General features: G+C 56.7%; 1 protein-coding gene across 1 annotated transcript; it reads right to left on the bottom strand.

Moving 5' to 3' along the window:
* ASS1 (argininosuccinate synthase 1) lies at positions 1–25,066 on the bottom strand. The gene is made up of 16 exons (XM_082067998.1): positions 25,006–25,066; positions 22,886–22,950; positions 22,113–22,224; positions 21,603–21,671; positions 21,133–21,321; positions 19,398–19,454; positions 18,843–18,917; positions 16,395–16,465; positions 15,989–16,019; positions 12,276–12,366; positions 10,419–10,503; positions 9,398–9,462; positions 5,452–5,583; positions 2,307–2,463; positions 822–887; positions 1–291 (listed from the first exon to the last, which is right to left on the bottom strand). Exons 3-16 carry the CDS (start codon positions 22,218–22,220, stop codon positions 237–239), a joined length of 1,251 nt encoding a protein of 416 aa, XP_081924124.1. The 5' UTR covers positions 22,221–22,224; positions 22,886–22,950; positions 25,006–25,066; the 3' UTR covers positions 1–236.

Genomic DNA, 25,066 nt, shown 5'->3' with positions numbered 1-25,066 from the left:
CTCTCAATGAGCGGACCCAGCGCGTGGCTGGGTTTTATTTCTTTCCCCACTTCTCCTCTGGCCGACCACCTTTCTTTTTTTAAATGATTGCATTTCACTTGCTGGCCCGTAACAAAGCCATCACCTCATCCGTGACTCCAGGGAGACGAGTTACAATTACAAATTACCACCACAATTAGTGCTAGTTCGTAAGAGAAATTAGAAAGGGGAGCGGGAGGCTCGTGTGCAATTGATTGCTATTCATCCTGCTTTACGGTGACCTTGCTCTGGAGACGATGATATTCCTTCAGCCTGGAAACCAGATTAAAAAAAAAATTAATTGTAAATTAACAGTAATAACACACATTTCCTTTCAATTAATTTAAACAGAATGAGGGGGCGTGAAGAGCAGGCGTTTGTTAAGGCCTGTACAGTTTAATTATATTTTTTTTTTCCATGAGATAATGTAATTAATTTATCTTAGAGGGGTGGGGGGACATGGCAGATTGGGGAGAACAAAGCGGTTAACAGGCAATGGAAAAATTAAGAGCCCATTATGTAAATGTGGCATGTTTTACAGCCCTGGAGTTGGATGGGGGGTCTGGGGGGAACACGGCGGGGTCTGAGAAATAAGTAAAATAACAAGGCTGGCTGTGCTGGGAAAGGCTGTAATTAGGCAGGGCTGGTGCGGGGGGGGCTGGTCGCACCCTGGTGGTTGGCGGGGGCTCGGGGGGAGCCCTTGGTGCACCCCGGGGAGCTCAAGCCAGGAAGGGGAAGAACCCTGGGGGTTCTGGGGGCTTTTCCCCTCCAACCAGGGAGGGTCCCCCCCCGACCCCACAGACCTCAGCGAGTTGATGTTGATGAAGCCAGTGGCGTCGGCGGGTTCGTAGTCCCCTTGCACGTTCATGCTGTGGAGAGAAATGCACCATCACTGGGATGGGAGGATTGCAGGGCAGCTTTTTGGGAAGGGGGAGGATGCAGGTGATGCTGGAGCTGGCTGCTCCCCACATCAGTGCCCGCTGCCACCCCTCCCCAGCTGTGGGGGGCTCGGGGAAGGGGCTTTGGGGACCCCACTGGCTGTCCCTGGTGTCCCCAGGCCCTGCTAGAGACACAGCCCCAAGTTCCCCGCTGTGGTCCCTCATGTGCATCATCACCCTTCCTCCCTGCGCTCTTGCACCAAGCGGAGATGCTCGCCCTGTCCCAGAGCTGTCCCCTGGGTACAGCTGTCCCACGCCAGGCAGGGGACAGTGCCCTGAGCAGGGGACATTGCCAGAAGACACCCCCAGCACCACCGGGGGGTTTGTGGCCACTGGCACCCCGGTGCAATGCCAAGCACATCCATCCGCCTCCCCAAAGGCAGCAGCCACCCGCCAAACCCCAACTCTGATGCTTCCCACATCCCCAAAACATACGGCTCATTTCCCAGAAACGGCAAACCTTAAAGGAGGAAGGGGTGGGGGGGAAATAAAGCAAAAAAAAAGAAAGAGTTTACAATGATTTTACCTCCCCTGACGGGCTACAGAAAAACCTCTGTGCTTTTATTTTTGCTCATTCGAGTGGTTCTGACCTGCTCTATAATTACGTTACTTTCTACCTACTGTGCAGAGGCATTTCCACACAGCTCTGCCTCTCACAGCTTTCTCTCGGGTTCCTGTGACGCCGTCACTCAAAAGCTTTCAAACCAGCGATGTAGAAATCAAAAAGAAAAGGAAAATGGTTGGAGACGCAGGGAGAATAAGTGGCCCTGCTTTTCTCTCCCTCTCTCTTTTTCCTCTGTCCCACCCCCCTCCATCCTCCTTTTTTTTCTTCCCTCTTTTTTTTTTTTTTATACTTTATTCATTTAATCTCTCCAAGTGAGAGCGCGAAGCATAATGAAGGGTTGGGACGGATTATTAGGAGCTGTTGATTTTGAGGAGGAGGGAAGGGGGGAAAAAAAGCCAGAGAAGAGAAAGAGAGAAGATAATTTGACATTTACTCCGACTGATCTAAACTCATTCGGGTGTATTTATGGCTTATAAAGTGTTTAGAGAGATTGAAAGGGGTTGAGGGAGGGCTGGGGGGAGAGTGAGTGAGAAAACAATGTGAAGAAAAGGGAAAAGCCGTAGGAAAAAAAAGAACGTTGAGTTGAAAACATGGCTCGTGCTTCAGCTGGGAGGACACTGTCCCTGGGTGTCACCAAAGATGGGACGGGATGGGATGGAGCAAGATTGGGTGGGATGGAGCAGGATGGGATGGAGCGGGAGGGGATGGGAAAAGATGGGATGGAGTGGGATGGGACACTCGCTGCCACCACCTCTGCCCACCCCGGCCCCTCAAACCACACTCACCTCACCAGCTCCTCGTTGTACAGTGACCGCGGGGACTCCCTGCCCAGGACGTAGACCTGGCCCTTGAAGACGGACAGGCGGACGGTGCCCGTCACCCCCTCCTGCGAGCGCGCGATGCAGTGCCGGAGGAACTCGCACTCGGGGCTGTGCCAGAAGCCTGCGGGCAGGAGGCAGCGTGAGCTGGGACACGGGAGACACCAGGATGCCTGAGGGTGGCCATGCAGGATGTTCCCCCCCTGGCTAATTCCTGCAAGGCAGACCCAAATAATTTACAAGGGAAAGGATGTGGTTACTGGGCTGGGAGAGGTGCCAGGACACCCAGGTTTAGCTCCGAGGGATGGAGACCCCATGTGTGTCCCTTCCACTTGGTGGTCCTCAGATCCCCACCCAGGAGAGGAGGCAGCAGGACCATCCTCTTTCCATCTCCTACAGGTGGGGACTATCATGGAAATGGAAAGCTTCATTAAGTTGTTATGAAACTGCCACTTGAAAAACACCATATCAGGAGGGTCAGGTGGAGACAGACCCACAGAGGGTGGGTGTGGAGGGGGGGACCAGCTCCCAGCCCCCCAGGATGGGGATGAGCTGCTCTCCTTGGGATACCCCTGTGCCCTCTCCTGTCCCTAAGCAGGGTAATTAGCCAGGGAACCCTCGGAGACCTGGAATAAAGCCTGGGAGATGGAGAGGGAGATAGAGGCAGAGAGAGAAAGAGCCCATTCACTGCCCTGCGGTCATCCCCAGGTTTTATCTCTCCCATCACACACCGGTGCCCTCTCACCTTTCCCTTCCCTGGGCTCCAGGGCCGAAACCATTAAAGAAACAAACAATTTCTTTTGTTGTTTGGCCTCTCCAGCCCCTGAGCTGGGCCATATCCTGCAGCCTTGTCCTTGGGATCCAAGGCATGGTGCCAATGCCCTGCAACCCCTTATCATCAAAACCATCCCCCTGACTCAGACCCCCGCTCTACTGCCCCACCACAGCATGGCTGGGGAATTTGGGGACTGCCAAGCAGGCAGGGATCCCACCTTTGGACAAATACACCCCTCTTTTGGGTAACCATCCTCCAGGTACAGCTCTTCAAACATCAGAATTGACATAGGGCTGTTGCATCCTTGTAAAAATAAACCCAAGACACATTAAAATAATAACCAGCTACTTAAACCCTGACTCTGACAGCTCCAGGTGCGAGGAAGCATCACCCCCCGCTCCGCAAACACATTCCCTCCTGGAAGCGATCCCCCTTAATGACCTTCCTGCCTTGTAACGAGGATCCTGCCCTAATCACAGCAGGGGGACAATGGCATTTCCGCACCTGGCCGTACCTGCCGGGATGGGAACTGGCTTCAAAGCCACCCCTCCACAATGGGATCAATGGGGACAGGGGGAAGATAAACACTAATTCTCCTAAAATCAGGAACTAGTCGCAATAATGAGGTGTTAAAGGAAGATGAGCTGGAAAGTCTGTCCTCCGGCACAGGGACCCACGGGTGCTGTTTGCACCCCCTTGGGGTTGTTCCTTGGATTTGGGCTCGGCTGGCAGGGAAGTCTGGGACCATGCTGAAAATCCCTGGGATAATAGAATAACAGAAATAGCCGGAGGCAGAAGCAGCATCAGAGAGCGAATTCAGGCAGGGGCCTGGGGCAAGGGGAAGGTAACTGAGACTCCTGCAGCCTTGGCTCAGCCAGACCCTAAAATATGGTTTAAGCAGCAAAGGGACTTGGGCATTAAATGCCAGTTGCCAAGGAAGATGCAAGAGGAAACACCCACAGAGGGGAAGGCAGTGAGGATGAGCATAGGCATGAGAAGAGAGCCAGACCCAGCCCTGCTGATCTGCTGCTGCCCAAAGCCTGAGCTCCCGGAGTCAGGTTATTTCCAGGGGAACTTCCCATGGGAATTATTCCAGCCCTTATGGTTAGAAAGAAATGCCTGAAAAGTAACAGGAGGAGGAACTGAGAGCCTGAGAAATCAGGACATGTAAAGGATAAGTGTTGTTTGGCCAAGAGGCAGGAGATCTCCCTGGTGTGGGTCTCCAGGGATGTCAGCTCTGACCTGAGCAGGGGATGGAAGAAGAGCCAGGACACAGGGACACGCCGCTGTGCTGGGAGCTGCGCAGTGGGGGTTTGAGCCCACCTACAACATTTTAGGCTAATCCTGCTTCTTTCAGCTTCACACCAGCAACCGAGTTGGGGTTGATCCATGGAGCAGACCCTGCAGCAGAGCTGATGTTCCCTCCCGGGGGTACCAACTAGCTCCCCCAGCCCCGACAGTCCACTGACCCAGCAGCACCCGCAGGGGGACTAAGCTGAGACCCTTCAAACTCAGCCCACCCAAAATGGAGCTGCTGGGAGCACCCCAGGAGGAAGGACAAGGTGCTTCATTTCTGTCCCTAACTGCGGGTGCCAAGCAGCGCTTCCTTGTCCCCAGGCAGCGCTGTCCTCGCCCAGGCCGGGCTGTGCTGGGAGCAGCTGGAAGCCCCTTTGCAGTCCCCGGCAAGCCCCAGCCCGCAGTGCCCCTCTGTGGGCTGTGCACCGAATAGCACAGCCGGCACCTCCCGGACCCTCCGCAGCCCCCCGGACCCCGCAGCCAGGGCCACAGCACCTCCAGAGCCCCCCATCATGCACCCCTGAGCATCTCCCCGCCAGTGCATGGGGAGAGGTCTGTGGCTTCAAACCCCCGCATGGGGATGGCTGTGTTGGGGAGTTCGGTGCTCCTGTGTCCCATGTCTCAGTGAGGACAAGTGGAGAGATGGAGGTGGTCAGAGGGGAGAGCTGGGGAAAGGTGATGTGGGGGGAGAAAGGGACAGTGAATTACAGACATCTGAAGGTGTTGGAGGTGACAAAGTGGTGGCACCAGGCTGGGAGAGACGCCGGGAGCATCCCCTACCACCAAGCCCTCGTGGAAGGCAGCATCCCCTCCCAAAGGCAGGCAAGGAGCCCGTGCAGCACCAAAACACACAGGATGTGGGGTCAAGCTCAGCCTGAACAAACTCAGTTTTACCCCCATGAGTAGCCTCAAAATGCACAACTGAATTTTACAGTGCATGTACCAGCAGGACCTGCAGCCTCCAGCAGCAACGAGGGAGGAGGATGAGGATGGCCGGGAGGATGCTGCAGCGGCAGGGCCGGGCCCAAGGACCATACGTACCGTTGTACACCAGCTCGGAGAATTTCAAAGCGAGTCCCTGCTTGATTTTCCGTACTTCCCGGTCCATGGTGAAGGCCTCGATATCTAAATGCGCATGGTATAGGATCGTTCCCGCTGGGGTCTCATAGATACCTAGCCATTTTTCCAGGCAGGGGGAAAAGCAGAAAAAGAGAGAGAAACGAATGAGACCAAAACTGTCAGCAAATGACAAAAAATAATGACTTGGCTGACAGAAGGAGCTGTGGTCGAGTGCATTCAGTCCCAGCTTGCTGTAAAATGCATCTGTCATTATATTCATGCTGGGGCCGAGACAGTCCACTCCGCACCTTGCGGAGAAAATTTCTAGATTCCCCTCTTTGAAGAGGCACTCTGACGAGGCTAAATGACAGGGTTTGGGAACCGATCCCCCCACCGATCCGTGCCCAACGGTCTGCGGCTGAAAACCTGTAATTAAAGGAACGACGCGGGGCACAGGCACGGGGAGCGGAGGGCCTGAAATACCCTCCTCTCCCCTCGGCTGGCGAGAAACAGCCCCGCGTATCTGCTGCGAAGCAATGGGGCTGGGATGGCAACCTCATTGGGGGCTGGTGGGTTCCCCCCTGGTCCCTTCCCACCTGCCCCCCCATTTCAAGAGGCCTAGGGATGGAGAGATGCTTAATTATGAAGGCGATGGAGGCTAATGCTGCTGGTGAGCTGCTCCCTTTGTTCCAGCTGCTTGGGGCTTATTTGTTGCATAATATGTTTGTTTTGTGTTTAAATATGACAGTGGCCATGTGCTGCTCCCATCCTGTTGGACACAGGTGCAAAGCCAGTGGAGGAAGCACTGAGATAGTCTGGCAGCGAACACACACCAGGCACGGCTGTAACCTGCCCCATTAACCACCAGCAGGTCCCTGGCCCCTGCCCGCAGGGACAGTCCCCTCCCAACACCGGGTATCTGTGTGATGGCACAGCCATGGGAAATGGCAAAGGGCACCTGCCCATTGGGATCTGCTGGCACACAAACCCCATAGGAAAGCACCCCCAGTGAAGGGGATGTGTCCCCAGCCAGCCCCCGTGGGGCTGCCAGGGGGCTCAAACACCCATGAGGTTCTGCACACTCAGTGCCCTGGAGAGTGGCACAGGCTCAAACATGTCATGTCCTAGGGTGGCCACGGTCCCACAGACACAGAGGAGCCCTGGAACGGCAGCCCAAGCCACTTCCATCAAACCTCATCCCTACCAGGATCCATGTTCTCAGCATCCTACAGGGTCTCTGTCCCAAAGGAGAACCACCCCCCTCTTTCAGGCCACCCCAGCCATGTTGCAGCCCAGTCGCTGAGAACTCATCCCCATGGGACTCCAGGAGGTGACAACCAAGTTAACACCAAAAAACAGATGTCCCCACGGGCACGCGGTGGCACAGAGGGCTGCTCAATGCCCCCTCCGGGCCCTGACCGCGAAGCTAACACAATTTAATGTTCCCTCTCCTTCCCCCTAGGAGGTGTTAAAGCCAATTTGAGCTGTCCAAAGGTTTGGGTTCATATCTTGACCCCCACCTCCTGCCTGCGCCCCTGCGCGTCCCATTCGACCTGATGCGAGAGGACTGGGGACCGGAGCGTGACAGCTGGGGCGGAGGGGAGGGGACCTGACAGCCAGAGACACCTTCAAAGTGACACTCACAGCGTCTCCAAGTGTCTATTTTCATCTCCCCATGTTTACAGGAAAAAGACAGAGGTGTCAGCACCGCAGCCTGGCGAAGCTTCAATCACCCCATAATTACTGCTGGGGAAGGGGGGGACCGGAGCGGGGGGGATGGACGGACATGGTGGGGGGCAGCCAAGGAGACAGCTGCCGCTGCTTAAAATTTTCTAATTTGTAACCTCGGCTGTCACTTCACCTCCATCTGAGCAATTTTGCTGCGCTGAGTGCGAGCTGTCACTCCCGACGGCATCCACGGGACAGGACGGGATGCAGTGGCTTCCCAAGGGGACAGCGAGGATGATGCTGCCCATGGGAAGATGCTGCCCAAACTCCTACCGCTGGTCCAGGGCTAGGACCAAGTGTGGCCTGGTATGAATTCATCACTGGGAATGGGTTTTCCACTTTCTTCCTCCATCTGCTTAGCAGTTGCACGGAAGCAAAGCGAAAATGCAGGAGAGAGCCAAGGGGAGGTAAAGCCCCAGCCGAAGGCAGCGCTCACTCGGCTCTTTTGGCAGCGGCCGTTCCCTCCTTCCCGCTTCCTCCCCACTGATTTCATTTACTTCACTTAATTAGCCCCCCTTCGGAGTTAAAAAGATAATTTGATAATGAGGATGTGAAAAGGCGGGAGAGGCAGAGCCGGGCTCCCGTTCACAGCCAAGAGCCCCCGGCTGAGCCACGGCCCCCCCGGCCGGCTGCAGCGCTGCTCCCCGGCACCCCGTAATTACCCACCCTCCTGCCACTAAAACAAATACGGCAAAATTGAGTTAATAGGGCTTAAAAGGCTGGCGCGGGCACGCTCAGCTCGCCCCTCGCCCATTAGGCCTTAACGAAGTTCAATTAGGAGCTTAGTAAAAAAATCAATGCAAATGAATTTTTCCCCTGTCTCCCCAGGTCCGGGAGGTGAGGGAGAGGAGGCACCTGGTGGGAGCCTTCGCTGTCACCTTTGTGGCTGTGCGGGGCTCCTGCTGTGCTGCTGACTGCCCGTGCCTCAGTTTCCCCTGCAGAGCTGGGGGCCCCTATGCTGCCCTGAGGAACCTGCAGCGCCCCAGGCCATCGTGGCCACCACACACCGCTGGGATTTAAGGGATCATCTCCTCCCACCTGCGAGCCCAGGTCCCATCTCCTGCCCCATTAACCTTAATCCCATTTGGAGTCTCAAACACTCCTGGTAGTGCGGTTGTGAGGACACCCCGAGCTGCCCTGTGCCCCAAAACCCTTGGGGGACACAGGTACCAGCAACATCCTCCTGCTCCATCCGCCTCCCAGCCCAGCTCTCCAGCTCCCACAGCAGATTTTGGAGATTTCTGTTCAACACAAGAGGCAAAACCAAGGGCCGGATCCTGCTCAAAGCAAGGAGGAAAAACCGCCACCAAGGTGTCGTCCCCGAGGCACGCGCACCCCCGCTGTCCCCAGAGAGCTCGCTGCTCCCGCGTCCGCCGGCGCACAAACGCGGCAGCGACCGCTCGGCGATGTCACACGGGAGACAGACATGACAGTTAAATGGGGTTTAGAGAAATTATTAAATGCTGGAAGGGTCACTAGAGCGTGTCAGTGGCTCTTAAAAAAATAAAATAGATTGTGACAAATTACTCAGCATCCTGCATGCAAATGCGCCGGCTGGCGTGTGCGGTTTGGGGTTGGGGTTTTTGCTTCCTTCTTGGGGTTTTAATTTGATTATTCAAACTCAGATCAAATGATTTGGGGTTTGGTTTCTCATTTTCGATGGCTGATACTCTTGCAAAGGGGCCGGTGCCCTGCAGTGGGGAGAGAGATCGTGGGCTGAGTCTTATAATAATATTTGCTGACGCCCTGAACAGAGGGTAAGTTTAAAGAAAGGGAGCGACTAATTAGGTATTAACGAGATTTAAAACAAAAGAGCAGGGCCAAGGGGATAGGAAATGATGATGAGCCACCTTGTTAGTTGGTTCTGCACGGGGCAGCTCGCTGCCTCCGGGGATTCCCAATGAAGCTGATCCTAATGGATGATCAATATTAAGAGTCACAGCCTCAAAAATGCAGAGATAAATCAAAGAATGGGCTTTGAAGAACCTCGGTGACTTGCATCGGTTTCCTGCGCTTTGTACCTGTATCTCGGCCAAAAGCTGATGGGGAGGGAGCAGTTGAGGCTGCTGGTGCGACCTGAGCCTGAGCGCCCTGGTGATGCTGAGCTGCTGCCACATCCCACCGGGTCTTCCCTTTTTCTCTTTTTGTTCCTTTTCTGTTTTTAGGGCAGGAAGGGCACTGCTGGCAGGTGGCCACTCACCTCTGGACTTCATCCCGACAAAGCGGTTCTCCACAATGTCAATGCGCCCAACGCCGTGCTTGCCCCTGTGGAGGAGACGGGAGGTTGCAGTAGCCTCAGATGGGTTGAAGGGGGAGACAACAAGGGACAAACGCCGAGTGACAGTGTGGCCAGCCCCTGGGCAGCACTGGTGACCATCGGTAGTGACCCCTGGATCAGACAGGTGACAAGGAGATGGATTTTTCTCTTCTTCTCCCCTCCTTTTTTATGGTGCCACCAGCCTCTCCATCACCCATCGCTGGGGTCAGCAGAGCCATGGCATTTGGGCCGCTGCAAAATAAACCGGGTGAGGGGACAGGCCACACTGCAGCCGTATTCCCGCCGGCCAAAGTAATTTTAAAACCACTTAATTAACATTTAAGTGGATGGCCAGGGACTGGGTGGCACTTGGTGTGGGTGCCCTCATGGGTGCTGCTGTATTTTTGGCCAAGCCCCTAGGGATGGTTCTGCCGCTGTGACACAGGGTGGAACTGGGCAGAAAACCCCAACGAGCTGCTGCTGTGGAGGCAGAGGGGCATGTCTTTGAGCCCCAAAAAAGCCAAAAGAGACTCTGACCCACCTCGGGCAGGCAGAGGGAGGCGATGCACCCTGGGGGTACAGGGCAAAGGGTATCCCGGGGGCTCAGCCCCCCACCGCGGACAGGGCAGCATCACCCATCCATGGGGCTGGGGCAGATAGTAAATGCAAAGGGTGCTAATTAGACTATTTAACCCTCCTTGTGCACAGGGAGCAAAACTCTAAATATTCCCGTGCTCCTGGACTCTGCCCAGCTCTGCTTGTTGACATGAATGGCACAACTGGGACCCAACGGGGACCATCCCATCCTCACGCTGCTGGCCACCATCCCCGGGCTCATGGGGACGTGCCAGCTGTGAGCATCCTGCTGCCATCCCACCGCGGGGACCCTGGGGACGCTGCCCTCGTCCCTGCTGCCAGCTGGCAGGGAGGTGGCCGCGGTGGCAGGGGACAAGGTGGCACTCACGCGATATCATTCAGGTACATGAAGAGCTCCAGGGCTGAAGAACGAGTGGATCCATCCCCAGCGTTGGTGACCTTCACGGGGACACCTGAGGAGGTGGGAAGGGAGGACGGGCAGGATCAGCTGGTGCCAGGATCCCCCCGGAACGTCACCCCGCAGGCGTTAAATAGATGTGACAGATATGAACTCTAAATAACTTCTTAAAAAGCCATATCCAAGCTGGTGCCTGGGGGGAGGCGGAGGGAGGGGGGGACCCACCTCGGGAGAGAGGCGAAATAAATAAATAAAAAAGGCCATAAAAACGTCTCCCCCCTCTCCTCTCCCTGTCTCTTTTTTAGGGCCTGTGAAATTGCAACCAGGCCCTTAACTAATTGAATTTCACGCTCGGCAATTGTCTTACAGCGCAGCACCTTCTGTCCCACCAGCCCCTACCCGGGGTGGGGGGGACGACGACGGGTGACAAATGTGTGTGTCCCCCCCCCGGCCAGTGTGGGGGGCATCTCGGGGGGACCCCCACACCGGGGCACGGCTGCTCGCACACGCATGCACACGCACCCCGCAGCAGGGTGCTCCCCGCCACAAATTCATTATTGCACCTTTTTCTTCTTTTCCCTCCTTTTTCCCTTAATTTTGTTTTTTAAGGGCGCCGGGCAGGAGCGAGGAATAGGGGGGGATGCTGAATAGAAAGAGGCATTTTTTTTCTTTAGCGGTGTGAAATGAGCAATAAATGTATTAGGAAGCTGACAAGGGGGCTGCGGGGCCCACAAAGAAAAGCGGTGCGGAGTTGGAGGCTAATCCCCCCTCCATCTGCCCTCCTCATTTCCATTTAACGCGCTATCACTTGCCAATCAGCCTCAATGCCTCCCTTTCTAGTCTTTATTACGGAGGCGCCCGCAAGAGCCCCTGTCTAGTGACGGGGGCTGTCAGCTCCCCCCCACGCACCCCCCCTAAACCCCCTATTTTCCAGGGGTTTATAAACTCAGTTGTAAATTGCTATTAAATGTAACTCGCGGCAATAATGAACCTTAAGCTGCTTCTCGGGCGCGGCCCCCCCCCGGCTTTTCCGCGCCCTCCCCTTGCCCCGGCTCTTTCTATTCGCATCCTCCGCTGGGGTATTGGCTGGGGTTCGCTCGGCGGAGAGCCGACGTTGTCGGGGCTGTTGTTGGCGAAAGCTGCTTAGCCTTTAAAATAGTTAATAATTAGATTAAAACTTCAAATAAATTAACTAGGGGCTGAATGGGCTGCTGGGAGGGGGGGCTGCTCCTGGCAGGGGGACGATGATAATGGAGCGGGGATGCTGGTGGCAGGGGGTGGTGGGGAGGGGGTGTCCCCTCTGAGTAGGGGCTGCTGCTGCCAGGCTGGCTGGTGGCACAGGGATGCCCATGGCTTGGGGAAGCGGGCAATGCCGCCTTATGTCCCCTCTCCGGGTGACAGCTCCAGGGCTGGGCCCAACCATGCATCCCCAGGGATGGGATGGGGTGTCCCTATCTCCTTCATGTAACCAAATCCTGCTGGAGCGTCTCCCCAGCTGTGACACCTGTGTGTCCCCAGGGCCACCTGTGTGCCACCCTGCAGGAGAAGGACCCCACGCCCACTGCATCTCGACGGCGAGGGTAGGGGCCAGGACCCCTCTCCTCTCTCAGGGGGGCCCCAGCAAGTCCTCAAAGATGTCCCCAGATCCCCTGCACACCTCAGAGAACCCTATATTTCCACAAGCACCATCCCGAGCCCTGATGCCACAAGTTGGGGCTCATCCCACCTGCCTGCACCCCAGGGATGCTCCTGGCTGCCAGCACCCCCCCAGTCCTGGCTGCAGAGTGGGGTTCAGCTTCGAGGAGTTGGCTACAAGGAGGTGCTTACCCTGCTCAAACTCGATCTCCAGCACGTCTGGGGAGTCGGGAGAGGTGGCCGGATCACGAGTCTTCGTGTAGAGCCCGGGGGGGGCCGGATTCTGCCAAGGGGGTGGGGGAAAAAGAAGAGAGAAAGTCAGTGGCATTGGCAATGCCAACCCTAGTGTGCATCCTCCATCCCCAGAACACACCCCGCATCCCCCATCACCAGTATGCATCCTCCATCCCCAGTATGCATCCCCCAGTATGCAATCCTGCATCCCCAGTATGCATCCCCCATCACCAGTAGGCATCCTCCATCCCCAGTATACATCCCCCAGTATGCAATCCTGCATCCCCAGCATGCATCCCCCATCCCAAAGCCTGGGCCCGGCCCGGCACAGCCCCGGCGCTTACCGGGGTGCCGGGAACAAAGGGGTTGGGAGGAATCAGCCAATTTTTCCCCTCAACTTGAGCTCATCTTTTCCTCCGACACCCCCGCAGCTGGAGGCGGGATGGCTGCGGAGCAGCAAGTCAGGCAGGGAAAAGCGGGACGATGGCAGCGAGCGGCAGAGCAGGCGCCCGCGTGTCCCCGCGCCACGGACCGGCTTATTTGGTGCTGACCGAAAAAAACTAATGAGGAGACCTGACCCCAGCAGGTGCTCCAGGCGCTCCAGCTCTTTCATGGTGTCCCTGGGGTTAATACACACGGGGGAAAATAGAGGAACAAAGCAAAAACCCATTTCAGAGCACATCAACCTTTATGTATGTATATTTTTTTTTCTAGATTTATAGGAAAGATGCATCTTATCTCTGTCAGAGCCGGGCCACCGGAGGCTTGGGTGGCGACAATGAATTGCCGCAATTGAAGTGCGTGCCAGGAGAGGGGGAAAGCAAATATAATAGTAAAAACAAGCTTTCCGTCCTGGAGAGCAAATGCTTTGCAATTTCACGTGCCCTCTCAGCACTCACGCACGATGCAGCCGTGTGCATTGGCCCCAAAACACTTTCAACCCAGTCTTTGCAAACTCCTGTCTCTAAAGGGACCAACCCCCCAGCTCCAGGAGGTGGAGAGGAGGGAAACTGAGGCACAGAGGAGCCTCCAGCAGAGGAGTCCCAACAACTAAAACCCCTGTGCAAGCAGCTTGGGTGGAGTTTCTCCAAACTGAGCCTCTCCTGTGGGTGTTTTAAGGGATGAGAAACTGGTATTTCCCCACAAAAGGCAGCTGGTGAGCGCTGGAGCTCTGGGCATCCCTGGGCAGTGGGTCCTGCCTGCACCCCCCCCTGCAGCCTGGCCCCTGTCCCCCCAGTCCTCCTCTCCTTCTTAAAGCACAATATTTCCCCTGCTCACTTTTCCTCCCTCCTGCACCTTTCCAGCGAGGAAAAACGGACAAGGTAGAAAGCGAGTTAGGAAAACAAAAGGGGCGACAAAAGGCATCCCTTTAAAAACAATTTTAAGCTTTCTGACGGGAAAATTAACTTATTCGCAGTTTCATCTGAAAATTTTAAAGGTGGGGAATAAGCCTTTTAGTGAAAACTTGCTCTATTTTTTTTTGGTCCAATAAATAGCAAAGCCCAATCAGCACCTGTGAGCATCCCTGCTGCCCCCTCCACCCACGGGAACCCCCTCACCTCACCCCAAATCCCAGGGTGCACATCCCAGCACCAACCACAGCCAAATCCCAGGAGTACAGACATAACTACCCTGGCAAAACCACCCTCAGGTTCCCACTTTCTCTCTTTTTTGCCCCTTTCCCTTGTTTTAAACACGAGGCGCTCGCACACGAGCCTCCCCCGTGCACACACACAAATTACACGGGCTGCAGATTTCAATTTTACATCGTCTGGCCTTTCCTAGCCCTGATCACACTTATTAACCAGACAAACCCGCGAGAGATGATGAAAAACTTTGAGTTCAAAAGGAAAGATGGGGTGGTGGGAGGGAAAAAAATACCGGAAAGTATTAAAAACTCTTTACTAAACATTGGAAGTCAAAGTCAGGTAGTTTCCAATTTTCCGAGCCAACTATGAAAACCCCTATTAAATAAAATAACTAAATAGAAATAAAAGTGACATTTGGCTTGCATTCCATCATTACGGTGCGAGTCTGTCCTCTTTTTATTCTCTCTCCTAAAAGCACAGTTCAAATGACAAATAGTTTGTTGCAGTGTATCAATGCCTCCTATTTATCCCTCCCCGCAGGGGGGCTAGTCCTGCAATGTCATCTTTAAAGGGGTGAGAGGGGAAAAAAAGAAGTGGGGGGAAGGAAGAGTGTGTGGAAAGGGAGAGAGGGAGGGGGGAAGAAAGAAGCAAGAAAAACGGGGCAAGAAGAGAAGAAATTGGAAGCAAATGGTCCATGAAGTAAACCATGATGCAGAGCTATCGATGCCGCAAATGGTTTATTCATCCGGCTGATATTGTTGTGCCCGGGACTGAATGAACTCTTTCAGAGTGCCATATGAAGTTAAAGCAAGTAAATTTCTATCTTTCTCCGCATTAGCTGCCTCATTGCCCTTCAATCGGGCCTCACAGAGGCAGAAAATAGCTCAACCATCTGCTTTCAAATCCCTGCGTTTGGCAGGTCCCAGGGCTTTGGGGAGGGGACCCCATCGTGTCCAGCACCCCGGATCCTGCTGCAGCCACCCCGGTGCCACTTCCCGGGCTGGGGCAGGGGACAGCGGTGACACCGCGCTGCGGGGAACCACGTCCCAGCGCTGGCTGGGGGAGAGGAGTGGAGGATGCTCAATGACGGGGTCCCTGCTCCGTTCTGTGCTAAAGTGACCCAGTTTCCCGAGCTGGCTTTGGGAAGGGAGCGGGTTTGGCGGAGCCGTGGGATGGGGGTGTTGTGCGGGGGCAGTGGTGCTGGGTGCACTACGAAGGGTGCACGTCAGCCCCTTGCTAGAGGCATCAAAACCCATCCCTGTGCCAACCGCTCTCCCGGAAGAGAAGATCCACCGAGTGTTTTGCAAAGCCAGATGCACAGACACCCCTCTGGATGGCACCGAAGAGAGAGCAGGACTCCCTCACCACCTTCTTCTTCCTCACACCCCTGCCAAAGGCACGTGCCAGCCCGGCTGCGGGCACGGAGCTCCCACTGGCTCCTGTCCCTCTCCGCCTGCCTCCCCCTTCCTCTCCCCAGGTTGTCTAATTAGCGCTGATGGATAGTTTAAGTAGCCACCGAGCACTGCGACCCGCTGGGGCATGACGAGCGCAGGCGGGGGCCAGCGGGCAGCCGGACCACGAGCACCATTCAGAGGCAGCCGGGGTCCGACTGACCCCTCCGCAGCACCCACCACCACCGGGCTCTTGGTCCCATCAGCAGCCAGAGCTCCCAGGGCTCTCTCCAAGCCTCCCATGAGGGTTTTACCCTGTTTCTCTCCAAATTGTAGGGATGGGAAAGCAAGGAGGGCTGGGCGAGCTACAGGCATAGGCAAGGGACTGGAGCTGCAGGGGACAGCCCAGAGCTCTGTCACCCACCACCAGCCCAGCTCTCCCACCAGCGCCTCATCTGTCTAATTGCTCCTTTATTGCTGCCCCGTGACATTGTCCCCTCCAGTGCCACCCTGAAACGGTCCCTTCCCCTATTCATGCCGGCGGCAATTAACGTGCCGGGAGAGGCGGAGGGGCCGGGGTGGGCGGCAGGGCCCCCCATCGCTGACGACCTGCCGTGAAATTTCTAATTAGGCTGCAAATACATGAGACGCCCTCGGCCCTGTGGCTGCCACGTTGGCCGTGATCGATTACCTTGGGGTTCTCCAGGATCCCGGCTTCGTAGCTGTGGAGAGAGAAGTCACTGCAGCACCTGCAACCCCAAAACCCAATCGGGATGACCCCCCCCCCCCCCATTCCCACCACCCCATGAGGATGGGTGTAAATATGTGTTATGGATCTTCAGGAGCTTTTAGCAGCAACTCTGCAAGGAGTGCCAGGCCTGGAGAGCTCAGGAGATGGACGCTGCTGCATGGGACATGGGCAACTGGGCAGAAAGGGAGGCTGGAGGTTTTGGGGTGACATTTGGCCAGCACATGGTGGGACAGTCTGAGGCTCTGGGGGTGGGAAGGGACGTCCTGGCCACACTGGATGGGGGGATTGAAGCCCCAGGCTCTGGGTCGTCACTCCATGGGAGCTCCCCACCCACCCAGCCTCTCACCTGATGTGCATGAGGTTTTCGTCCATGCTCCAGGGTGTCTGGGGTGTGACGGGCACCGGGATCCCGTGGTTCTGCGGAGAGAAGGGGATCAGGGCTGAGCCACCATGCATGGATCAGCTCCGGCACCACAAAGGCACAACCCACGGCCACCAGCAAGGCAGCATGGAGCAAGGTGGACATCTGTGTCCCCGACCCTGGGCCCCATCAGCTCCCACCACGAGGGCCACCTCAATGGAGACATCAGGGACATGGTGTGGCTGGGAGGAGAACGGCCACCCCAGCCCCACCACAAGCAGGGATGGAGCCGCAGAGCGCCCCACGAACCCAAGTGATGGAGACATCGGCATGGATGTTGTGAACTTTTTCTGGGTCCAGGGTGGTGCAGGGCCCCAGCTGGGCTCCTCAGCAATGGGAGGTGACATGAGGACAGAGGTCCCCAAAACCACAAGATGGTCCCCAGCCTAAACAGGACTGACGCTCCACCGCAAGGTGACAGCACATGTCCTCACAGCCTCGTGCAACCACGTGGTGACACAGCCACATGGGTGGCAGTCATTTCCCCGAGCACGCCGTGCCAGGGGACACATGGCCCCGCACCGGCTGCCGCCCCGGTGCAGCGCTCAGCACCGAGCCCAGCTCCCTAACAAGGTCACCGGCGCGCTCAATTATCCGCTGACATTTCAATGGGGGAAATTGCCTGTGAAGATGAGGTGAATACGCAGGGGAATTAGCAGGAGAGGCAATGGCGGTGAGCTGACAACCAGAGCCAGCGGGGACGTCGCCCACCCTGCTGGGGTGCCAAGCTGCAATGTCCCGGCTGTGGGACGGTCACAGTGAGCTGGGGCTGGACACGGCAGTGGTGGCTGCGGGTTTGCACCATGCCTTGGTGTGTCCATACAGCCCATACATCACAGAGCAGCTCTGCCGTTTCAGTGGCAGGGACATCAGCCAAGGGCTCAGTCAGGTACACAGGAGAGGGGCTGAGCAGAGGCTCCTTGTTTGCTGGGAAAAGTGGAAGGGAAATGCTTCTGGTTGTTAAATTATGGTCCTCAACCCGCCACCTGAGATGGGCGCAAGGTCCTCAGATACCTCCTAATGCTGCAGAGGGACTAACTCAGCCCTGTGCCCAGGGGGACACCGCCCCAGCTTCACAGGTCCTGGTTTGCCGATCCCATACCAAACTCCCCATGTGGAACCCCACAGAATCCCCATTCCAGGCTTTGGAGCAAGAGCTGCACCGCAGTGACACAGATCCCTGCTTATGCTGGCACCAACCGAGCCCCAGACATCATCGCGTTATAACTCCCCGAGCACAACCAGGTGCTGAAAGGACCTGGCCACACATCTCCCTCTCCTGAGCATGAAAAAGAACGGACCCTCCCCCTGCTTTTTTTTTTTCTAATCTAATGCTGAACATAACCAGAGACCAAGCAGCACTACAAACACTCAACCCCAACCTTTCCTCTTTCAATGGGGCCTCAACCCATTTCATTTCCTTTTCCATCCCTCCCAAACAAACAAAAAAACCCCACCCAAACAAAACCCCCAAACCCAAAACACATGTTCCATTTTCCATATAATAAAAACCACGGCGCTCTTAATAACTCCCCTATTTGACAATTTGTTTGGCAACATATGGAAAGCTCTCGTAAACTCGCCCCTTCATAATACGACGGCAGATGGCAAACACAATCCTCAACACGCTGCTCTCGGTGGCCCTAATGGGCTCTGAGGTCTCCTTGCCCCGCGCCGCATCCCTTCAGCTCCGCACCTCGTCTTCCCAGAGATTACCCAGCCAGCCTCGATGGCAGCTATTTAAAAACTGAAGCAATTTTCTGGTTTATGCACAGAGCTGCCTTTTCCCTTTTGATTGATTGAGCCGAGTTGTCAAGCATTTCCATGAAGTCGCTAAAAAAGAAAGGTACCCTGGTGGGCACGTAAAAACCTGATGCAAAACTTCTAATATGTTTTATTGCAACTTGTACTTCAAAAAGGAAGGGACAACAAAGGCGAATGTATTTGCTTTGTCTGTTATGCAAGTCAGGGAGCTGGGACCCATTTCCTTGGAAAGTGGGTTACAATTAATAGCCAGGTAATTAGGGAGCTTTTAGAAAGGAAGAAAAATAAAATAGAAGGGGAAAAGAATCCCAACCAGAAGGCTCCAGTGTGGTGCTGCAGGGATGTCATGCAGGGCTTGCTGTCACCTACTAAGCCGTGGTGAGCATCCCATGTCTTCTCGAGCATCCTGCGACTGCCCTGAGCATCCTACAACCGCCCTGAGCATCTCACAACCATCCCAGCATCCTACAACCATCCCAGCATCCTACAACCATCCTGAGCATCCCACAACCATCCCAGCATCCTACAACCGTCCTGAGCATCCCACAACCATCCCAGCATCCTACAACCGCCCTGAGCATCCCACGACCACCCTGTGCTGGCTCCTACCTTGGCATAGTCCATCAGCTCGCGGCGCCCGGGGAAGCGCTGGTAAAACTCAGGCAGTCTCCATGGTGCGACCACCTGGCAGGAGGGCAGGAGTTTGACATGAGAAGCCTCCAGCCCCCTTGCAGCCCCCAGCCCTTTCTTTTGCCCCTCAGCACCATCCCAGGCTCCCTGCAGGAGAGGGCTCCAGGCAGCCCCAGGGAGCAGGGCCCACCAGCCCTCCAGCTGAAATTTAATCTCCCTGTGCAAGGGTGGAGTAACTCAAACCCCTGACCCTAACAACGTGCTTGACTCAAGTGAGAAACAGGCGGCATCGATTATCTGGCAGCTGCCTTGGTACCATTTCCTCTGTGGCCTCGTGGTGTTTGGGGTAAAAATAGGTCCATTAAGGATCATTACAGCCCCCTCAAATGCCAAAACGTTGCTGTGTGCAGCTGGCAGCTTGTTAAAGTGAGGCACAGCCTCTTTCATCGGTGTTAAAACAGAATTCCTCACCAGCTGGGGAGGGAGCCAGGATCCCAGCAGTGGGTCTCCACGGGATGATTTTGGGTGCCTTACCTTGATATTAGGACACAGAGCGTAGCAGGTGAGCTCAAACCGAACCTGGTCGTTGCCCTGAAAAATGAATGGAAGCCCGTCTGATCTTGGGGTCACCCAAGAGCTGTGCTCTCCCCTGGGCTGAGACTCCTCAAAACCAAACTAGTGGAAACCCAGATTTGGGTATTTTTTCCCCACAGGTGTCAGAGGACACATGGAGGGAGAGGATGAGGGGGAAAGAAGACCATACGGTCCAGAAGGATGCAATAGCTCATAATTAAATAGCTCTGAACCTCCCTTTATCTTAATTGGCCTGTACTGATGAGGTCCTCCTAATGAGGCCAGGTAGTCAGAAAGGGGCGAGGAGCAAGCCTGGGAGTTATTAGCACTTCCCAGGGAATAGCACTCACCAAAGCCTATTTTCCACCAGCACCAAGGGGTGTAAGGACCCCCCTCTCCTCCTCTTGGCTCTGGCCTCGAGGATGCATTTATGGCCAGGCTGGGAAATCCCCAAGGACTATTACACGCAGGCGAGTACATCCACTGAAGCGCTCATTTTCCTTACAGCCCCAAAACAAGTCCATCTGCTGGGGCAGCGGGGACACCGCAGATGGCCCGCATTTAAGATGCCGCAGCCGGGTCGAGTTACCCGTGCTGGGTTCCTGCCTGCACCGGTGGCTTTAATGGTCCGGGGAGCCAGCAGAGCCTGGGGAGCAGCCAAGGGTGCCCCTGCCAGCAGGGCTGGTGGTACCCAGGAGCGGAAGGGACGTTGGGCTGCGTTTCTCTGACACCCTCGAACAGGGGCTTTCAATAAGGGGCTGCTGGGGATGGGTGAGACAGATGGGGAAGGAGTGCAGAGAATCCATCGCAGCACGAGCAAGGGACAGTTCAGCCATGAAGCCCCCCAGCCCCACAGTTGCCCTTCTGCCCCTTCTCTTGCTGACAACGTGTCCCTTGGCTGTCCCCTGGCTGCATCCAGCATCCCTCTTCCAGCAGGGTCCCCCCTCATAGCTGGAGACCCCCAAACCCCACCCTTTGCAGTGAGACCCCTCCAGCTGGGCACTTCACCTTTGCCTCTGGGCCAGGATCAACACTTTGGGTCCCTGTGGGATGGGGAGGAGGGGGAATCCAGCAGGACCTGGGTGCACACATAGCACCCAAGGGCCCTGCAGAAGCTTTTGGTGACGATGCCACCCTGCCTCGAGTGTCCCCGCACTAGGCTGGGCAGCATGCGGGCAGGGGCTGGAGGTGCCAAGGGGGTGGCCCACGGTCACGTCTCGCGGGTCCCACAACCCCTCCGCAACTCCCTGAGGAGGATTCCCCGATCTCCGGGCAGGGGCTGGCCCCGAGCATCCTTTCCTCGGTCTCTGGCTGCCTCTAGCGGCAAAGCGTTCTCCCTGCGGCCGGGGACAGCCAGGGATGGGGACAGGGACCGGAGCAGTCTGCCCGGTGTGCCCCAAAGCGCCTCGGGCAGAGCCGGGTCCTGGCAGCCCCTGTCCATAAGAAGCTTTTAGGAAGCTGCTGCTGGAAGTGGGAGGTTCAGCTGTGACCTGAGCCTTCCCAACAAGGAGAGGGAATTAAACTGGGCACAGAAATCCCAGAAGTGAAAAGGATGCGTCAAAACTTTGCAGAGCCCCACAGAGCACTCACGAAACACCCCGTGCACCCCTCCTGGCACCCATGGCTTGGCTGATGGGCTGACCGGGTTGGTCCCCCCACCAGCACCCCATGCCACTCCCACCCTGTCCTCCCTCACCTTTCCAGTGGCCCCATGGGCAACGTACTGGGCTCCCTCCCTCTGGGCAATGTCCACCAGCTTGCGGGCGATGCAGGGCCGTGCCAGCGCCGTGCCCAGCAGGTACCGGTCCTCGTAGAGAGCGCTGGCCTGCACCGCCGGCCAGATGAACTCCTCCACGAACTCCTTGCTGATGTCCTCAATGTAAACCTGCTGGGACGGAGGGAGCCTTATAACGGGAGGGTGACTGGGGGGGATCCCACTCCTCGGAGGCTTTGGGTGCAGTAAAGGGCCCCTCCACCTCCCCTTTCCTAGATATTGCTAAAAGACTTTGGTGCAAAGTCTCTGGAAAAGGGATTCCTCACTGGCACTGTCCCCTGCCCCATGGTGACCCCAGACACAGCATGTGCAAGACCCCAGGGTTCAGCCCCATGGTGGGGAGCAGGGGAAGCTCAGACCCCCCAGGAGCCTGGAAGGAAGGACACTGTTACCTTCTTGGCCCCCAGCGCCAGTGCTTTCTTCCGTGCTGCCTCAAAATCTTCCTTCTGCCCAATGTTGGCCTGAAAAGGGGGAAAAAAACAGGACTGAGTGTGAAAGGAGAGCACAAAACCCAGCACAAGCCCAGCCTGGCAAGGGACATCACCCAACGGACAGTGCAGTCCATGGTGGCTGGACCCAGGGCCACCCAGAACGGGATGTCCCACCCACGACAGCATTCCTCTGGGCTATACCTTCCTCTGCCAAGCCTTTGGCTTTGCCCTGATGAGCTGCCCTCATTAGCAGAGGATCGTTTGCTGGCAGGGACAGGCTGTGCTGCACAGGGCTGGCAGCTCAGCAGAGCAGCACTAGGTGATGGTTAACCAGTGAGAGCAGGGTCACCACCACGGCCATGCACATGCCAGGACCCCTGTCACCCACCCCAGGTCCCCAGACCCATGGCCCAGCGCCATCTCCACCCCCAGGTACAGGGTCCCTGCGGCAGAACTCGGCACGGGGCTCACCAGGTAGGTGACGACATCGTAGCCCTGCTCCTTCAGCCACACCAGGATGCAGGAGGTGTCCAGGCCCCCACTGTAGGCGAGGACAACTGTACCCTTGGGCTGAGCCATGGCACTGGCAAAGAAAAGGGAAAGGGGTTAACGGTGGCACCAGCCCCTGCTTGGCGCAGGGATGCTGCAGTTACCAGCTGTGACACCCTTCCCAGTGTCCCTGAACTGGCCATGGGGCTGTCATGGTCCAGCTGGGAACCGAGGGCACCCAGGGGTGAGGGCTCTCCCAAGGATATTCTGGGCAACACAAACATTATCCAGGGGATGAATAACCAGGAGGCAAGAAGCAGAGCCCACGGGAAACTGAACACTTGGGGCCAGCGGCAGCTTGAGTAGGTGGAGGAGCACGTGGAGGAGCACGTGGAGCTGGGACAAGCTCTCTGATTAAAACATGGACTCCTAGGGTTGTTCTTGCTCACAGGCAGTGAGAGCTGCTGCCAGGTGTTCCTGTGAGACCAGGGCCATGGGCAGCACATGGAGCTGGGACACGCTCAGCCCCAAGAGCACCAGGATGGGGGCAGCGGACAGGAGGGACCAGTTGGACCAAGAGCCCTCCCGGGCTGCAAGGAGCAGGGGGAGGGCTGGGGAAAGGATGAAAAGCCGCAGCACAGCAGCCGCATCCAGGATGTGGCCCCCAGCCAGGGAGGACACCCTGCAGCTGGTACACCCAGCACAGCCAGTGATGGAGGGGACCAGGGCAGATACAGGGACCGCCTCGCTCTTACCTTTGCTCCACGCGGCTCTTGCTCTGGCAACCCCAGCACAACGTGCCCCACGCTCTGCAAGTGTCCTGCAATGTCAAGGGGCTGGGACTCAAACGCAGACACGTGGCTGGGGCAGGGACACAGCCCAACGTCCTGCTCGGGCACGACCCAGCATGTTGTAGCCCTGTGCCAGGTAGATGGGCTCAGCCACCCACCGACTCGGCGCCGAGCATCCACCAGCACTGCTGAGTGTGCAATAGCTGTGGGGCTGGGGCGCTTGGCAGCATCCCCCACAACCCAGCCCCAGCCTCGAGTCTATTTAATGCTTAATAGGCTTTTGTCCTAATTATGATGCCCTGTGTTTCTTGACAGCGTGAAACACCAAAGTGGGGATTCAGTGCCCCTCATCCTTCAGCAAAGGGGATCAAGGACTTCAGCCAACAAAAGGAGATGAAGGATGCGGCAGCCAGAGCTCAGGAGGGGGGATGTGGGATCCCACTGTGGGAAGGGACTCGAGGATGTCCCCATGGTCCCTCGGCAAGGTTGTGAATGCCAGAGCCCCGTGAGGAGGTGATGCCAGCTGACCCTTGGCCAGGGAAAGCGGGCGCCAAAGTCGGCCAAATCCCATCCTGAGCAACTTCTCTGCTACTGCTGAGTCAGCACAATGCTGCTCCTGCTGTTGCAGGCAAGGAAAGTGCTGTGCTGAGCTGCTCCAGCCTGGCCCACCCAGCACCTTGCACAGCAGGATGCAGTTACATCAGGCTGTGCCCCAGCACCCAGATGCTGCCAGCATGGCGTGGGGCCAGCATCCCAACGGGAACAGCTTGGAGCCGTCCCAGCACCCCGGTGCAGGATCTGGCCTGCTGCTGCTGGTTTCTTGCTGAAAAGCAAAAGCGTCTGACAGTCCCGGGCTGCCTGCACAGGCAGCACCCAGCACCCAGGCTTGTGCAACCGGGGTTTCCCTGCCTGCGGGTGTGCCGAGCTGGGCCCCTGCCCAGGAGGCTGAGCCCTTCCCTTCCTCATAGGGCATTTACAGGAAAGCAGCCGCAGTTCCTGAAAGGGCACAGCCCAAACTTGACGCTGCACCTGCAGCTTCCTTACTGTGCAAATTCCCTCTTTTACACCCAAAACCCATCCCCGCTGCAGCCGCCAACCTGACTAAGCGCCCTGAGACCAGGCACACTCACTGCACGAGTGGCCCGGCAGCAGGTCAGAGGAAACACCTCCAACTTTTGCCTGCTCAGACATGTCTCACTGCCCACACAATGCCTGGGGGACCTGGGACACCTTGCATCCCAGAAACGCTGCAGGGCCACCAGCATTTCCAGCTCCAGAAATGGGGCTCTTGCCAAGCCCGCTTGCCCAGGAAGGGAGAGCCCCGAAGTTGTGGCGTTAGTTGGTAATAAATCAGAACAAACAAAGCTTAGTAAAGGGGAAACATGATAGGACTTTCTCAACCTTGATTATTATTCTGTGGCAATTTCCGTGTGAGCTGAGGCAGGCTTTTTGCCAGAGCGACTCCGACTGCTTTGCTCTATGGGAACATGATACTTTGGTTTTAAAACCAAGAAAAGAATAAAAGGGAGAAGAGAACAAAAAGCTTGAAACTTCGGTAGGGGCAGCAATTGCCTTCGCCAGCCAGGCTGGAGCAGCAGCCTCTGCTGCGGCTGGGATGGGACGGGCAGCATGGGCGGGCTCCCCAGGGGTTCCAGCAGCAGGGATGCGCTCGCTGGTGCTGGGGTTTGCTCCTACACCTCGTGGTGGGTCCCATCCTGCCCCCTTACACCTCCAGAGCAGAGTGGGGAGTGCACGGGATAGTGCCAGACAAGGTCCCAGCTCCCTCTCTGGGGGTGGCCAAGCTTGGGGACACCAGCAGGGAGATGGAACTCACTTGCAATGCCCCCCCCGCTTCCAAAACTGAGCTGAAAGGGGCTTGACTGCACCTCCCAGTGCTGCGAGTGGGCTGGAACCCTCCTGTCCCGCTCCTGCGGGGACCAGCGAGCCCTTCTCCAGCACCCAGGGGTGGGGGAGACCTGTGGGTGAGTGAAGAGGGGACAGCCAGGGACAAGGAGCCAGGTCCCCCAAAACAAAGGGCCCCCTTTCCCCTTGTTCCCCCGCCCCCATGCCATGTCGGCACTCACCCGTTCCTCAGGTCCCGACTGCCCCCGGCGCTCCGGTCCGGTGCCTGGAGCATCCTCCTCC

This window comes from Streptopelia decaocto (assembly GCF_964273445.1).
Source record: "Streptopelia decaocto genome assembly, chromosome: 17".
Classification (NCBI taxonomy): domain Eukaryota; kingdom Metazoa; phylum Chordata; class Aves; order Columbiformes; family Columbidae; genus Streptopelia; species Streptopelia decaocto.
Note: the sequence above shows the minus strand (reverse complement) of the source record. Positions and strands in the feature narration are given on the sequence as shown.